This window comes from Mesocricetus auratus, unplaced genomic scaffold (genome assembly GCF_017639785.1).
Source record: "Mesocricetus auratus isolate SY011 unplaced genomic scaffold, BCM_Maur_2.0 Super-Scaffold_100015, whole genome shotgun sequence".
In the NCBI taxonomy this organism is placed as follows: Eukaryota; Metazoa; Chordata; class Mammalia; order Rodentia; family Cricetidae; genus Mesocricetus; species Mesocricetus auratus.
This window is the reverse complement of record NW_024429198.1, coordinates 8,731,338-8,749,888: the sequence shown is the minus strand read 5'-3', so window position 1 is coordinate 8,749,888 and position 18,551 is coordinate 8,731,338. Positions and strand designations below refer to the sequence as shown.

The 18,551-nt window shown below is 40.3% G+C and overlaps 1 protein-coding gene across 6 annotated transcripts in view; it reads right to left on the bottom strand.

Annotated features, from left to right (window-relative positions):
• Nucleotides 1-3,620: 3,620 nt before the first annotated feature.
• Nucleotides 3,621-18,551, bottom strand: part of Drosha (drosha ribonuclease III) — a 105,710-nt gene continuing 90,779 nt past the window's right edge. For all 6 annotated transcript variants that reach the window (XM_021231797.2, XM_021231798.2, XM_040757643.1 and 3 more), the window contains 6 exons: nucleotides 14,996-15,137; nucleotides 12,754-12,836; nucleotides 12,563-12,666; nucleotides 9,149-9,241; nucleotides 8,346-8,392; nucleotides 3,621-3,879 (listed from right to left, as the gene is read on the bottom strand). In XM_021231797.2, the coding sequence (XP_021087456.1) occupies nucleotides 3,749-3,879; nucleotides 8,346-8,392; nucleotides 9,149-9,241; nucleotides 12,563-12,666; nucleotides 12,754-12,836; nucleotides 14,996-15,137 (600 nt within the window). In that variant the 3' untranslated portion in view covers nucleotides 3,621-3,748. The remainder of the gene's footprint in view (nucleotides 3,880-8,345; nucleotides 8,393-9,148; nucleotides 9,242-12,562; nucleotides 12,667-12,753; nucleotides 12,837-14,995; nucleotides 15,138-18,551) is intronic.

Sequence of the window (18,551 nt, the reverse complement as noted above, 5' to 3'; positions counted from 1 at the left end):
ATGGCAGGGGGAATCAGAGAGAGAATGGGTATGTATGAATGGATGAGAACAGAATGAACCAGGGAGAGCCTAATAACGGACACTTCGTTTGTGGCCTAGGAAATGGCTGGCTGGCGTTAGTAGCCAAGCTGAGGCCAAATAAGAAATGATCAGCAAAGAGATGTCCTTCTTAGGCACTGGAGGAAAGGGAAGTGAGAATGCTGTAGGCTGGACAGTATGTAGGCAGGGTTGTGGAAGGGTGATGGCTCCTGCTCACATCCAATTTCTACTCCACTGTAAGAAAGGTAGGCTTTATTCTAGAGTCCATAAGGGAGCCCATGAGATATCAAATTACCACAAACTTCGTATTTTAAAACATCTGTAGTTTTCCTATCTGACATAAAATTAATCATCCCAACCATCTATTGCCAAGAAGAATTAAATAAATGGCACCACTGAAATAACTGGGGAGGGTGGTGTTTCCAAATACACATTTGTCAAACATTTCTTACCTCACTTTAAAATCAAGGCTTCAGACCCAACCTAGAGGATACAGGGAAGCAACTGGTGCTACAGGAAACCAATGTGTTATGACCCAAAAATGTAATGCTGTGTATTGACCTGGTTTCTTCAACTGGTCAGAAAAAAGTGGAAGTGCAGGAGGCCCCTCGGTCAAAAGTCACATAAGAGTCTATAAAACCCAAATATCTGAATCATTTCTTGAACCAGCCAAATGCACACATGCATACAGACTGGCTATTACAAGTTTTTAAAAATGTGTTTTGGTTAAATAAAATGTTTGACTTGAAAGTCTTTTTGTCCATGGGTAGAGCCCACATAGTTGGACAGGCCATCCCTCGTGACCAACCTTCTGGAAGGAACAGGTCATTCTCACCCGATCCTGTGTGGCACCTGACACACACTGGTAATTCCTCTCCTGATCAGTGAGCCCCCTCAGGACAAGGACTTGGCTTCTAAACTTTATGTCCAGGATGTAGTACATGCTACAAATTCTAGTAAACCTTTGGACACAGCGTGCTCTGAAAACCCCTAATTTTTAAGTAGAACTGTTTCATGGCTGTCAGTGTTAACATCTCTAAATCTGCACACAGGGGAAGTTCTGAGTCCTAACTAAGTGTGAGAAGCCTGTGAGCACTGGTTCAGGGCAGCATTTGGCAATAGGCGAGTGAACAAGTTCTCTTCATATGGCTGGGCTGCCGAACACTTAATTACAGTAAATGCAGATGCATTACTCAAGGCAACATTAGGTACAGGAGTGGACAAGTCCCAAGTTTCAGCTGTGGTACAGATATAGTCCCGACATTCGGCAGCTCCTGCTCACTACCCAAGACGGATGAACTCAATTGCAAACTCCAGGCTGGGCTGCACACCCTTCAACACCTCTCAGTAACTAAGAGTCAGAAATCGTTCATATCTATACACAACATCATTTAATTATCCTCTCAACCAGACCTAAGTAACCTCCCGATTTAGTGACCACAGGACATACATTTAGTTGAGTTACTGTATGAACTTACCCCTCAGCAGAACTGGAAGTGCGAGACTGCATTGGGAGGGAGAGGGGGCAGGGCTGGAGTCTATGGTCCCAGTAACCAATCTGCACAGGTGTATCCCAACATCTCCATGACAAAAGCTCCGCTAGTATTTTATAGACTTCACTTTCACTTTGGGAAGTAGAAAAGGGTCAGAGGTCAAGTCCCAATAAAAATTCTTGACTCACACACTGAATGTGGCAATATTTTGAAACATTTAAGATTCAGGGAAATGCCCATTTAAAAAAACAATTCAAACAAACAAACAAATAAAGGACCAGCTGCAAGATGACCCAAGTTCCATCCCTGGAGCCAGGAAAATGCTCATTTAAAAACCAACTCAAACAAACAAACAAACAAACAAATAAAGGACCAGCTGCAAGATGACCCAAGTTCCATCCCTGGAGCCACAGAGAGAGTTGTCTTGACCCAAGTATGTGTCACTGGATGACACACACACTCATAAAATTCCACGTATATTCTCTTGCATTTTGCTTTTAACACTATCAAGGCCACCCAGGAATCCAGCATTCCCCACTGCTATCCACTGAACATATAACTTAAATAGAATGCTCATGTATAACTGCACCAAGGGCATGGGAGACATGCTGGAAACTGACTCAAAATGAGCTCTTCTTCCCAGCGTTGGCCAGCACACTGTCTTCAGCTTCCCTGGTAGGGCAGACACCAGGACCACCTTTTACTTACAGGCCAAGGCCTGAGGGAGGCCACCCCTCCTCCCTGGAGGGTGCAAAGCAAGAATATGTGACATACTTTTCATGACCTACACATCTTTCAGTATCTTAGCTAAAGATGGTGTATCCATACAGCCACTGACAATAATGTATTCAACACCCCATGCCAGAGAATTTTAAAAAGGCAACGGGAACTGAATATACTGCACCCCATTGACTAAGTGCTTGAATGACATGTACATGAACACACACAGTTCTGACGGAATATACAAACTATGGGTGATGGAATCATGAGGGCTTGACTTTCTTGCTTGTGCTTCTTAATATAAAAGGAACAATTATTTCTAAGGCTAAAATACATTTTAGAATGCTCAACAATGTATCACTATATAGACAAGAAACATTCCCAGGTCTCCAAACGGTTCTTTCCTGTCCTCATCTTAATTCAATGATAACCTTTCCAGGAGACTTCCTCTACCACCTCACTTGAAACTGCAGCCACCAACATCCCTGCTTTACTTGTCCCTTGTACACTGGGGTGTCCTTGTGTCAGCACACAAGCTTCCTGAGGTGGGGGTGAGATCCGTTTTGTTCACTGATATATCCCCAGAGCCTGGAACAGTACCTGATACACAGTAGGCATTTGCTCCATAATGTCTGTTGAAATAATGAATAAAAACACATTTCTGTTACAAGTAAGTTTTGCTTTTATTAATAAGAAACCCTTGATGCTCAGTGTAAAATAACTTTTTAAAAACTGTCTGTTTACTAGGGAACCATTAGAGAGGCTATGAAAACGTCCCTGACTCCTAACCCTTCCAACCCCCATCCCCCCCCCCCCACGAAATTAAATACAACTTCAGGAGAGTGAGACAGCAAACCCCAGGGCGAGAGCAGCTGTTTCAAGATCTCCTGACGGAGTGCAACTGTTTCCTTCCTACTCTGATGACTAGGAGAGTATGTGTGACTCATCCAAGTCCTTCTGCAGCACCGTTAACTGCTTAGATGCTGAATGGGTTTCCTCTATACCAGACTCACTGCTTGGAATGGGTGAGTGTCAGTGTTTGCACATGAGTACCAGAGAAACATCCAGAGGAAAGCTGAAAGATATGATCAACAATGCAGACTGCAAAAAAGTAAGTTTGTTACCACAGTCAGTAGTGACAAATACCAAAAAAATCTGGTAAAGTGAATTTGTCCCTCATCAGCTGATAGTCTGAAGTCACAATCTGAAATAGAAAACATCTTTCCTACAGAATATGCCTTCCTGAATTTTAATCCTTCAAAAGCAAAGGGACTAATGCAACTCACTAGCTAGAAATCAGATAACTCTGTAATAAGGACCGTCCAGCTAGAAACAGAATATTTTTAATCAATGAAACAAGAACCGCAGTTCGACTCTTGAGTTTTATTTCAATGGGCACACTCCATTCATTGTCTGAAGGAAAACTAGGCTAGGTCTCGATGGGCAGCAGTCACGCTTGATAGCAAGTAAATGCACCAGCACTTCCGTGCCCTCCTTTACTTCTTCACGTCTTCAGCCTCATCTGGTTCTCTCTCTTGATGCTCTCTTTCCCATCTCATTTCTTTTAACTCTTGTCTGTATTTCCGTTCAATGAACCGCTTCTGATGAGCCATCTGGGGAAAGTTATCTGACACAAGGAGATATGTTTAGTACTTAATAAAGGATAGCCACGGAGCAAAGAATGGCAACAAACAAATACGCACACAGACAAAGCCACCACACATACATCATTGTGTTTTATAAAATAGAGACCAAGAATGATTTTTTTTCCCTCTTCTGTTAGTCATAAACACACTAGAAGTCTAGACTGACAACTCTGCTTCTAATTTCAATACCTGATATAAAACCAAGTAAGGCACGAGGGCACACAGCAAGTTAAAATAAAAATGTAAGATTCTGGAGTGTTTCCAAACCGGCAGGTACTATAAGCAGCATTCTCTATAACGAGCGACTTCCAGGAAGCCAGGGAAAGTGAAGAAATGTAGGGTTTTATAGTATGGAAAAGCTCAACCTAACAGATTCCAACAAGCAATGCTACCATACCCTTATTTACCAAGAAGGAAAGTTTCTCAAGAGAGCAAAACCGCGTTAGAGGGACAGACAAAAGGAGGCTACATTCTAAGTCATTGTGTCCAGTGAATAACTCTATCTTTAACGTACCATAAAAGGCCGAAGCTGTATCTGCAAGGGTAACAAATGTGGCGAACTCTGATTTGATAAAAGGAGTATTGTCATTCAGTGGTGCAGTTCAGCTATTCAGTTTGATATCTGGCCTCGTATAACAGGAAAGACGATGAAAATTTGGACGAATATTTAGAAATTCTAAAGTTGTCTTGTCACACATGCAGCACAGTATTAATGTGATGATGAAATGAGAAATTAAGACAGAACGAGAAACAGTCATTGCCTGTGCTTAGCCAACAAACACACAACACACACTTGTCATGATCCCCATGGTATGGACAGCGCCCCCTATCAACAGGAAACAGTTTGGAATGAGCAACATCCAAATTCCCAAATATTGTTTATAAATCTTTGTTTTCGTTTCAATGGGGTTGCTTATAATTGGTTAATGATCACAACCAATCTCTTTTTAAAGGTAAAAGGGGGTTATGGTATGGAAATTAATACTTTGTATTGGTATGGTTTTTATTTATTGATCCAAATTCAAGGTCAATTTTGTGATATGTATATTTCTCCTCTTGTTTCAGTATTGTGTTTATACTGATCTTTTAAAATGTAATGCCTAATTAAATACAGATTATAGATACTTAAAATAGTCAGAATTTATAGTTAGGTTTTCTAGATATAGAGATATACTTAAGATAGATAGTCTTCAAACCTTTCAAAGACCTTCAAAAAATGGCATTTAAAATGGTTTAGGGTTTTTCTTGACAAAGAGAAATGTCTGCTCCTGGCAGCACCAATTACGTCTGAGAGGAAAATGGGTATCGAAGAAACTTGTTATGGAGTTTGCTTTCAACATGGCAAGATTAGCCATTTGGGCAAGAAACTGCTCTTGCCTGGACTGCTCGACTGTTGCTGTATAAACTGGACATGTAAGACCCACAGGAAAGTGACTACTAAGCAGTCCTTCAGAAGAGTCTACCAGACTTTCTGCAGGACACAGAAAAATGACTGACGGACTGCCAATTCAGGCGGACAGCTTGAAATTTCCTGCCTTGCTGAGAAGTCTTCCAGACACACTGTGGCCTATGGGCTGAAGATGGATGCCCCAACTTTACAGAGGAACTTTGGGTGACTGTCCAGGTAGCAAGAAGTCTCTGTCAATTCTAATGTTTATATATTATCCTTCTATGGTCTTTGATGGAGTTGAAGACAGATAGTTGTAGTTTTCCTTAGTTATGATAAAAGATAAGTTACATATAAGGCTTTAGACTCACAAAGATAGGATAGATGATATTTTCTTTAAATCTTACTAACTGTTAATGGAAAAATATTGTAACTATAGTTCTTGCTTGATAACTGTTCTGTTATATATAATTTGACTATGCTAAAGTTAAAACCTTTCTTTTTATTTAGACAGAGAAGAGGAGATGATGGGGAAGTCCTGTGTATATGTTAATAAAGCACTGTTGGCCAATAGGGAAGCAAGATAAGTGGGATTAGGAGTCTAGGAGGATACTGGGAAATGTAGTGAACTGAGAGGTCACCACGTGATCCCTGGAGAAGAGAACACAAGTCTGGAGTTCTCAAAAAGATAAGTCCTTATAAAAATATAATTGATGATTATAGGTCAATAATTAAGTCAGAGCTAGACAATGAAAAACAATAACAAATGGCCAACAGCTTATAATTAATATAGAGTCCTGTGTGTTACTTGGGGGTTCAGACAGCTCAGCAGGGCCCAGGCAGTTGGTGGGAAAAACTACACATTACTCTAGGTAGTTTTAAAAAAATGATCAAATTTTGCCAACATAGTGGTAAAGGCAAGTTTCTGTTAAATAAGTCCTGTTTCTTCAATAGATTCTATTGTGTGAATGAGTTTGCATTAAAAAAATCTTACTGCTCATATCCAACCATGAACAAGCTTTTAGAATGTATCCATAGCACCTTGTTCAGAAAAGCTTTACTACATGTATTTAGTAACATATGTAAGTGTGTGTGTGTGTCTACACAGACTACATAAACAGTGAAAATCTTTCTACTCTCCACCCCTACACTGGCATGTGTTTGTGGCTATGTATTTTCCTTTGTAATCCCTGTATCAGTCTTCAACAGCATTATTTCAATAGCTAGCAAAACACTACATTTGGATATTGAATTGGTAAATTATTGCCAACAGGCCTAATACAGATCTCAATCGGTTTTTGTAAATAAAACAGACATGCAGATATTTGACACCACCTGTATCTGTGTGCTACAATGTCAGAATTTAGTAACTGAGACAGATTATGACCCGTGAAGCCTAAATGCTTGCAGCTGGTCCTTTACAGAAAATATTTGGCAGTCCTTGAGATATCATTTACTGATAAGTACTTGCTACTGCTAATGTGCAGTTTCGTTTTATCTAAATATTTTGCTGTTATAAATCAAGTTGTCATGACTGCCATGGTATGTTCAGAATCTAAGTATTTCCTCAGATTGGATTCCTAGAAATGGAATCAGGACCAAAACATCAGAACTTCTTTAAAGACCCGAGACAATGCCAAATTACCTTCCAGCATTTAAGTAATCCACTCTTATCAGTACTTTTGGGGATGTCTGTCTCAGAATTACTAATTTTTCCAGTATCATTTTAGAGCTGAATATAAGCATCAGAAGTAGGGGTAGACTTGTTATAACTGGGAAACAGAATCCTACTTCAATAAAGATGCATTTGTACAATCAATGAAAACATTCTCAAAAAAAAAAAAAGTCAATGTAAAACTCTGAGTGTGGATTCCACAGACCCTGGTAGCACTGCCTCCTGACACCCGACAGTAAGTCGTTGTTGTCTCCTGATTCCCTCTCTGGAACCTGAGAACCCTGGGTCACTTTGAGCTTGAATGTTCACTCTCTCTGTCCTTTAGGTGGTTCCTGAAGCATTGGCACACTGTGCCCATGAGTCCTTTTGTGCGGCACAGCAGGCCCCAGAGGAGAATGCCCTGCATTCACAACGTTTTTACAAGAGTAGGCAGCTCTCCACATGGTCAGTTAGGCAACTGGAGGCTCTTCAAAATGGACATTCCTCCCCAGAACTACATATACTACAATACAGACATTTATTGTAGACACTGAACAAACACACCACCCACGCACATCCACAAAGTAGCTACCAATCATGAGAAAAACATCAATAAATATTACACACCCACAGCAGGAAACAGTATGCAACTATTAAGAAAGACTGAATTGGTGCCATTCTCTGACTTACAGGGCGCTCATGACATGCTGGATGAAAGTGTGGTACCATATTATATACATACATTAGCATGTAAATGTATGCAGACATATGGAGTTACATCCAGTTCAAATAATATAATGGTTAAAAATTAAACAGAAAGCAAAATCTCCCCATGTATATGTTTGTGCCTATATAAGATTTTGGGGTGGTGGTGGTGCTGGTTTCAGACAAGGTTTGACAGCCTTGAACTCAGAGCTCCGCAGGCCTGGGATTAAAATTTACATAAGATTGTTTCATTTCATGTGTTTTGTTTTGCTTTAAAGCATGGTCTCGCGTGGCCCAGCCTCACCTTGACCACACAATATAGCTCCAAGTCATCCCATGAATCTACCTCCCGAGAGCTGGAACTACAGGCTTGTGTCATCATGCCTGGCTTATATGACTAGAGAAGTATGGGGAAATACGGTCAGAAACAAGAGTGCCACTCACAGAGGTTATTGTGCTGAGAGTAGAGCTCTATGTAAAAATTGAAAATGAAAACCAAACACGCGTAGGAATGTGTTTGAAAAATAGAGCCTGCTTTATACATAGCACACATTCTTCCGTATTCTGTATGGAGGATAATTATGGACAAAATAAGACCACATGTTATCTGAACTTAACCATTCCTCTACTTCCTCGTTTTCCTTCCATAAGACACTCATTACATCATGAAGTTATAACTATAGAAGAAGAGATAGGCTTACATTTCTCAAGTGCATCCATCGCTGCTCCCATTTCTGCCTGCTGAATACTGTGGAATAAAATGGGGAGGTAGACTTTAAGGTTTTCTTTCCCCAAAACACAAATTATAGCCACAAATTATTAATACCAAGTTTCACAACTAGTGCAAAAACTCCACAAGATTGCTTCCACCACACAGTGAATTGCACGTCTAGGGGGATACACACACGAGCACGAAGAGAAGACTGTTATCTGCACAAAGCCTCTTTAAGGCATTTGTTCCACACTTCTGATACTCCAATAGAACATCTTCCATTTATGTTAGCTCTCAAGTATTTAAGTCTGAAAATACTCCATGTAAACTTTAAACATGAAAAGGATAAAATATGTATGGACAGAAATAGGCAAGACATCGATTAGAGGGTTCAAAGAAAGGAGATAACAAATACAATTATTTTTCCTAAAAAAGAGTAAGAATGCTCACAAAGCTGAAGTGATAGAGAATGAAATGTCTAATGGCTATGTCATGAACACCTGAACTCTTCTGAGGCTGAAACTGTACAGAATTGACTATCATAGCAACTGACGCCATTTTCTCCACAAGGCCAAGGCCCACTGTATAACGCATGCCCTGTCCAAGGCTGAACACCGAGTTTCACAGCTGGCTTACAGGGGACTTTAGTCCTCAGGATTCCTTTTGCTGTATGTAGCTGTAGACACTTCACCTTCTAATTTTGCAATGCAGACTGCAGAGTTTTGAAATACCAGGTAGGGACTTCCCTAAGCATAGACACACACTCAATGAAACAAGGTATCCTCTTCATACCTTGGTCCTTTCCCACAGCCTATCCTTTCTCCTTTGAAGTAGACAGCCACAGTGTAGGTTCTAGCATGGGATGGCCCCACTGTCTGCAGAGTTCTGAAAGCAAAGAACATTAATTATGACAAAATGCTCAATTCTTTTGTTATTATTTAACTGACAAAATAACAAAACAAACAAAAATCTTTTTCTGATTGCCTAAGGAAAGGAACATAAAAATAACATATGGAAAAAGGAAAGGTTCAATAGGAAATTTGAAAAAAAAATCTGCATTGCAGTTTTATATTTTTCTCAAATAGGAATATAAATAGTATCTGAGGACTCACAGTCAAGTATATGACACATTTTTTCTCCAAATATGTAACACTTTAAAACAACTTTTTAAAAAATGTTTTTATTTTTGTGTGTATTGGTGTTTTGCCAGCATGCATGTCTGTGTGAGGGTGTCAGTCCCCTGGAACTGGAGAGGCTTAAGCTGCCATGTGGGTGCTGGGAGTTGAACCCAGGTCCTCTGGAAGACCAGTCAGTGCTCTTAACCCCTGAGCCGTCTCTCCAGCCCTTAAAACAACTTAAGTGTGGATATTCAAGTAGCACGTAATTAACAAACCTTTATATGAGGGTTGAGGGCTTTAGTTTGCTATTTTACAATGCTTATCACAGCTAAAAGCAATAAATGGGTAATAATGCCTTAAGTCATACCTGAATTGTTTCACACCCTTTATGGATTCTTTCTAATGTCTAGTATTTTACCTAAGAGATCAGAAAGCATATTTAATTTCTGAAACATCTGTGATCGTTTCAGAGATATGCTATAATGGCAAGTATATAACTCAACCACTAAAAGACAAAGCTCCAGGTACTCTGGATTTAATGACAGGGTGCAGATTTCAAATGTAAAAAAACTGATAACTCATGGAAAAGGGAAATTAAAAGTAGCCAAGAATGATAGTGGAATGAACACAGTAATCATGAAAACTATGTAAAGCAACCCCATCATCTTGATAACAAAGAACAAAGTCATCATGTACTTTTGTGGGAAGACTTATGGACGGAGAGCACAGCAATTTCCTTTGTGTTTACATACTGAAGGGGTGTGCATTGTGGCCTTCCAATGGCAGTTCTTACTGTAGCAATCATGCATGCGTTATCAGACATGCACCACCTTATCACTGACCCTAAGTTATCACCCTGATGGGAAAGTCTTTGAGACATTCATATCATGTATCATAGATACTCCCTATGCTTATTAGACAGATTAGTATGCTGTTTCTAAATTTTACGGTTTTTTTCCAATAAAGAACAACTGTTTCACACTGACAGCTACTTGCACATTGTAGATTAGCTCGTCATAGGATGACTAGTTTTCTGGCCTGTTTTACTGGCAGCACAAAAACTTGTAAACCGTTGTGACATTTTTTAACATTTTGAAATCTGAAAAGTCCAAAAGGAGGGGTTTCCAGAAGGAACACACCTGTACAAAAGGGCATACTTATAACCTTGTGTTCCCAAAGGCATGGAGGAAACAGTACTGAAACTAGATTATTTTTGTTTACTAAAAAGTGTATGTATGTATGTATACATATATGCATGCATGCATATATACGTGTGCACGTATGTGTTGGAACACAGTTCAAGAATGAAGTCATATAAGAATTCTGACTGTGAGAAAACTCCAAGAAAAGAAGACAAGAGGATTGTGACCTCAGTTTCTTCAAAACACAGCAATGTTCTTGGAATGTGCTTTCTTGCTCCTCCCAGATGTAGTGCACAGGCATGAGTTTACTTCAGCTGTTTATTCATGTGCCTCTATGGAAACACGTGTTTTTGTCATGTGTGGTTTGTCCTTGTGACCAAGCACCTTATTCATGTGATTCTTTTTATAAAAAGATTTATTTATTTATTTATTTATTTATTTATTTATTTATTTATTATACAGAGTTCTGTCTGCATGTATCCCTGCAGGCCGGAAGAGGGCACCAGATCTTATTGCAGATGGTTGTGAACCACCATGTGGTTGCTGGGAATTGAACTCAGAACCTTTGGAAGAGCAGCCAGAGCTCTTAACCTCTGAGCCATCTCTCCAGTCCCTCATGTGATTCTTAACTCTCAGAGTATAAGCTGCCCGATGCTCTGACTCTAGCTGCCCATTACATGAGACGTTAGCCTCACTTGTAGGCCCTCCTCTCCAGGTCCAGGCCCGCGACCAGAGTGGTAAGCATGTGCAGGTACCCACGGAGGCCAGGGGAGCAGCTGATCCCTGAAGCTGGGTTACAGATGGCTGTGAGCCCACCCAGTGTGGAACTAGGAACTGACTCGGGCCTCTGCAAGAACAGCAAGTGTTCTAAACTGATGAGGATTTCTCCAGCCCAACGAAAATAGATTTTTAAGCATTCGAAAATTGTGTACTAATGTACCCTGGTAGGCAGCCATGTACTCTAATGGTTCTTATTCTACAATTCCCATTTAAAGCCTTTTTCAATCCCTATGTGAACATCACAAGATAATCACTTCACTGAGTCAAATCTGTTTTTATCAATACTGGTGTTACGTGATATAGTGATTCACACATGTTGCTTCTGAATGTCTTCTGGCTATATTCAAAAGTAGAAGGCAACTTTTGACTCAGATCCCAGGAACGACCAAATACTTAAGTAACAAAGTAGCAGCAGTAAACTATGTTCCATTTCTACCATGCATGGGAGATATCCTTCCAGACAACAGACAGAGGCCAACAGGGGCTCAACAGAGACAAGTCTTAAATAACAGAGAGGCCAACAAGGACTCAAGGGAGAGAGTCTTTTAAATAATAGCCAACAGTTTTTCCTTTGTATTTGAGGGAGAGTACAAAGAAGCACTCAAATATTGCTACAAATAATACATAGTTCATCACCCCTACAAGAAATCAGACAAATTAAAAAACTGTACAAAAGAACTACTTCATCTGGGAGCTTGAGAGTAAACTTAGGGGTTAAGAGCACTTGTTGCTCTTGAGAGGGTCCAGGTTCAATTCTCAGCACCCACATGCAGCTAACAATCACTTGTAACTCCAGTTCCAGAAGATCTAATGACCCTTGACCTCCATAGGCACCAAGCACTCATATGGTGCACATACATATATGCAGGCAAAACATACATACACAGAAATACATACATCTTCAAAAATCAAAAAGTATTGCATCTGAATTGCTATCCCTTGATCTTCTAGCCTTGCTGCCAGGCAGGAGGTCAGAGAAATTTATATATGGGAGAAGGCGGAGCTAATCAAAATGGACCCACTTGTAGCTATGACAGAGCACGTTAGGGCTTAGCTAGTGTCACATGAAATGTCTTGTCTCCATTACCCTATGTGTTCTCCATCTAAGCACATGAATGAGCGACTAAGAACACTGCAGCCAATGGTGGCACACAGTAAGCACTTACTTGTACAAGGGAATGTCTGGCTCTTTCCCTTCTGTCCTAAGTGTCAGGCAGCACTGCTGCAGCTGGGATTTGGGGTCGTTCCAATCTTGGTTCAAGATGAACTCCTGTGGGAACCAACCAAAGCACTGAGTAGAGTGCTTCATTCAGAACCACCAGAAAGCAAGCACAGTGATGACAACAGCTGCGCTTACCTTCAGCCGGGGGAAGAAGCAGACATTCATGAAAGTGTGAACATATTCCAAGTCCTTGTCAATGTACAACGCTGCAATAAATGCTGAAAAATAAAATGTGAAGTAAGGAAGCAATTCATTGTTATTTATCAGAAACAGCAAGAGCTGGACTGTCATAATTTTTATTAATCTTTATACTTAACTCTGTGTGTGTGTGTGTGTGTGTGTGTGAACATGGGTGAAAGAAACAGAACTCAGGTTCTCCATAAGAGCCCTATGTGTGTGCTCTTAACTGCTGAGCCATCTCCCAGCCATAAGGGCTGAGCTTTTAAGCAGTATTTTCACAAGGTTTCTACTTCTAGATAATTTTTTTTATAAAAAGCACAATTATCTCTTTTTTCTTCAAATAAAACTATACCCTTTATCACTAATACCAGGAGCACTGACATAGATGTGCGGTTAAGATGCAAACTCACAGAACACAGAGGCTGAATTGCTCTTAGCTAGGGACTAAGTTGATGATGATGTAAAAGGAGCCATGCCAAGGATACCGGAAATGGGGGGGGGGTTGTACTATGCTTTATTAGAGAGACAGAAGTCACTTACATGAGAAGCCAAGAACCGGGGTCAGCACACTGTGATCTCCAACCACAATCGCGCCTCAGGAGAGCACGAGCCTCCTTTCCCCAAGCTCTTATCACCACCCCCATTATGTACCTGTGACCATGCCCAAGAGGGTGTGGTCAGCAGTGCAGGTGCCTAAGATCTCTCCCTACACTAAGTGAATAGTGTAAAGCACTGATTCTCAACTTTCCAAATGCTGAGACATTTTAATACAGTTCTTCATGTGTAGTGACCCCAAATCATAAAATAATTTTTGTTACTACTTCATAACTGAATTTTGCTGCTGTTATGAATTGTAATATATCTGTGTTTTCCAATGGTCTTAGGCGACCTTTCAATAATTCCCTAACCCCAGAAAAGGGGTGTGACCTACAGGATGAGACCCACTAGTCTAAAGGCTATACCAAATGCTATACTGTAGACTAGGAATGGTGTCTGGGAACATAACCAAATTAACACCAAAGAAATCAAAATGCAAGCTGTAGGTCAGACAGAATAAACACATCTTAGGACCTCTCATGCCCAATCTTGATACCACTCATGTACCAGTTCCAGGTTAAAGTTCATAAACAAGCGAAGAAATGAGAAATTTAAAGATTCTATCTGTCCAAAATAAGAAAAATCTCAATGATAACACAATAATCTACGTAACTGAATTAATAAGTGACAATTCCCAAAGATGAGTTCATTTAAGAGAATTTTAACTAAGGAGACAAATGGTGCACTGATTTAAGAGACTCAAAGTACCTTTCATTGAGCTAAAATAAAAATGCCAGTGACATAGCTTATGCAATTGAATTTTACTTCCTTTTAGGTGTCTTGATTAGATTGCCTTTATACTTTGTAAGTCAGCTGGTTTGCACAGTAGACTTTAATATTTGCATATAATTCCAATTCTGAAAAATACTATAATATAAAAAGCTCTAAGGCCCAGAAAATGTTCTTGTTCTTTTGAAGTAATATTAGAAATAATAAAATTATGTGTATAATCCTTTAATTAGCTATAATGGAATTATTTATAATGCTTCCAGACCATATCAGAAAATTCAAAAGATGGTGTCTGTTCAGAGAGTTTTGTACTCACTCAAAATAACAGTTGGTAATTTTAGTATTTAGTGAATAAATTATCCTTTCTTTCATCCTTTCTTCTATGAAGGATGCTGGGTAGCAAAAACAAACAAACCAAAACCACTACTATGATTTATAGTAATGAATCTTCACATTGTATTACTGTTCCATACAAAGGGATTTGATTGACTGAGAGTCAGGATGGTGGAAGGCGCAGTCACCTCTGAATATAGATTGAAAAAAAATGTATTATTCATATGTCTTAGAGAAAAGCAAAAATAAATAAAAAGTAAAGACAAAAGAGGTTTTTTTTTAGATCAATGTGGTCACCCAGCACTTGAGAGATAGAGGAAGGAGTACCTAGGAAGTTAAGGATATCTTTGACTACATAGGAATTTCTAGGTTAACCTGGGTTATACAAAAGTTTGTTGAAAAGAACTAGAAAAAGAGAAAAGAAGGTTCTTTAGCCAGAACATCATCATTATCATCATAAGAAGAACAAACTCTAGTTTGTTTAACTTAAACCTTGAACATGCAAGTTGAAAAGCTTTACACTGTAGGTAGGACTCACATTCCAAAAGGTCTGCCAGTGTCTTGGTTCTCAGGGCCACAGGTCTCTTGGTTTTGTCATTTGTGATGGCATATTCTTGCATGCCCAGCTCCTCTGCTACCTTGGCTTGAGTTCTGTTATTCACTAATGAACTTCGTAACAACTGGTAAAAAGGAATTGGGGCATAGTTAGATACCACTGCAGTCCTAGTCTCCCTCCTGCTTCTGGGTTGAACCCTAACACCAGACAGCAAGTCATGAAGGGATACCAGGTAAGTGAAGGTAAGATCTAGGTCCTCTATCCTCGGATGACTACAATGCACTCAAATGCTTCTGCTGTCTCCTCAATGACTCACCCTGCCCTACCACCTGGACTTAAGCTAAAAGTTACATACTCCCTTATTTAATAGCAGGGAGCAGGACTTTGGGAGGGGGTACACAGCAGTGTTTCTAAAGCAAGGTTCCTAACAAGTTCAAAGTTACCAAACCAGGAAGCATCGAAACTTTTAAAAATCATGTTACTTAAATATAATTTGCATCCAATAAAATATACTCCTTTTGTGTAGAGTTAATTTTAAAAATGTTACCCATTTTTACCACCCCAAATAAAATTTCAATACCCTGAAAATCAGTGGTACCCATTGATTACAGAGGGCACATCCACCAAGCAAACTTGTTCTTAAAGTTGTTTTAAATCTAAAAGAAACATTATATTTCATGACACAGATCCTAATTTTCATACCACATGACTCAGGGAAGAGATGCTTCCATATTATTGAATTACCAATTTATTTATATCATTATAAAAGACCTATATTATGTATCCTGTATCTCAAGTCTTTTCATACTCAGACCCTTCATCTTTAATCAAATTTAAATATAATTTTTAAGATTTATTTTGATTATATACTGTGTGTCTTCATGTATACATACATGTGCACTACAAGTGCATAGATGCCTGTGGAGACAGAGGATGCTGGAATTCCTGGAATGGGCAATTGTATGTCTCCCACATGGGTATTAGCAACGGAACTCAGATCCTCTAGAAGAGCAGTGAGCTCTTTAAACCACTGAGCCATCACTCCAGCCCCAAATTTCAAAATTATTTTTATATTTAAACCTCAGGAATTCAAAACAGAAATGTCTACTAGTAACAGGCCTCCAAGGATCATTAAATAGTAATGTTAGACACTGCCTGGAAATTATACAACCAATCCATTCCAAGTGTCCAGAAGATAAGCTCAAGTTCAGCATTGAACACGGACTAGGAGAGATGGGAAAGGAGACTGAAGGAGGCAGGCAGACGGCAAGATAGAAACTCATCAAACTGATCCCCAGTCACTATGACTCAGGGAACATGTGCCCAAATCTGTAACTTTCCTACCAGAAGCACTAACAGACTGTTGGTTCCTGAACATAGACAAGGTCAGGAGGAAGCGGCGATGAGTCATGCTAGCATCACACCCATCGTTGGTCCATAGTGCACTGTGTTTATTAGATGCAAGTTTTATGCTCTGTGGCTCCACAGTGTCAACAAAGCTTACGAAAATCAAGATTTATTCTCAATGCTTGATACTGAATCCTTGACAATAGATAAATAAGGAGCAATATGTTCTTAATTTGTCTGACAATGATTCATGAAGCAGAAACACAACTTGATCTTCATAAGCCATGCCTGCTATTGAATTTTAGATTGTAACTCTTTGCCTGTCTCTGCTCCATTTTCTTTCCTATTCCCCCTTAACTACATTTTTCTTCAGTACACTAGTTCTTAAAAATTAATATATACATGCTATTCTGTGCAATTAATGTATACTAGTAAAAAGATAAAAATTAAAACCCACTACGGAGCTTAAAATTTAAAAGGCCAAATGTAACAGGAATAGACAACACCAACAGTACTGAGTCCATCAACCCAACGTACATAGTGCAGGAGCTAAAGGTGCTTTCTCCTTCTGTGGTTTGGATTTCAGGTCGAAGTAGACACCACGGGGTTAGGAATGTTATTCTGGGAATAGGGTTCTTTTGAACACGTTGACTCCATGCTTTGGGTAAGGAGGGAGACTCCACAGGCTGTGTAAACGGCATGTCCATGCCCCAGGACCAATAGACCCATGTGAACACGAGCACACACAGTGGTGACACATTGCTGGCTGTGGTGGCTTAAACAGGCGTGGCCCCCAGACTCAGGTGTCTGAATGCTTGGCCATAGGGAGCGGCACTACTAGGAGGCGTGGCCTTGTTGGAGGAAGTGTGTCCCAGTAGAAGTGGGCTATGAGGTCTCATATCCTCAAGCCAGGCCCAGTCTCTCCTCTTTCTGCTGTCTATGGGTCCAGATGGAGAACTCTCAGCTCCTTCTCCAGCATCACGTCTGCCTGCATGCTACCATGTCTTACCATGAGGATAATGGACTAAACCTCTCAACTGTAAGCCAGCCCTAAATAAATGTTTCCCTTAATAAGAGTTGCCGTGGTCATGGTGTCTCTTCACAGCAATAAAACCCTAACTACGACACCAGCTATCAGGCCCCATCTGCTACCTTCCAGTGCCACAGACCCTCCTTCAGTACTGTGTAGTAACACTATGTGACAGAGAAGGAAAGCAGTGTGGATGGAAACAGGGAATGCTTTCAGCTTTAAGACAAGTCCTGGCAGGTTGTGAGGTTAAGTTCGTGCTAAAAGCTCAGAGTATAAACCAGTGCTCAATGAGAGGGAAACCAGTAATTAACCTTACTTTCATAGTTCATTTACACTTGGAACATGGAGTAAAATAAGACTTTACTCTCTACCTATGCATGAAAGCCCAAACGGAGGTTCATCAAAGTGACAATTTCCATCTTTGTCCTCAGCTGAATCCAACTTCAGAATAAGTCTGCTATTTGTGAAATCACTGGTACAGTGAGGATGGATGACAAGCAAACCCCGGGAGGTCCTAAGGTTAGCACGGCAGCAGGGGAGGCTGATGACTCACCAGGTCTGCCCTGAAAGCTGAAGATCCAGGAGGACCAACAGCATCCTTGTCAGGGCCTTCAAAATGGACTCTCTCCTAATAAAGTCACAACAATCATCATGCTTTCAGAGATGCAAGCAGACTCAGGAGCACATGGCTGGCTGCTCGTGTGCACTGAGCTTTCTGGAGAAGCTGACCCGGAAAACCCTCCTGAGAGCATTCTACCCAGCTTCAACGCTGAGGCCTAAAATGCTTCTCAGGCACTGGTGCCCACATTTCTCCCAAACATCATGGAATCAAAACTTGGAACTCTGAACTTGGCGTGCTTGCCTTTTGAAAAAAAAAAAAAAAGAAGTTCATGTGGATTTTGATGAACACAGAACTAAGAGAGGGTGAGGTAGTTAATGGGAAAATGATGGGAGAGAGTTTTCTAGGAGAATAACCACAGTGGCAAAAGTAGGGACCATGACACAACATGGTGACCACTGAGAGAACTAGAAGAAAAATCAGATCCAAGTGAGGGAGAGCTGACACAGGCAAGGCCACCAGGAGATGGAAGAAGGTCTTGATGTCCCTGCAGAAGTTAAGGAACCCCTTTAGGGGTAGTGCAGGGCAAGATGCTGATGGTA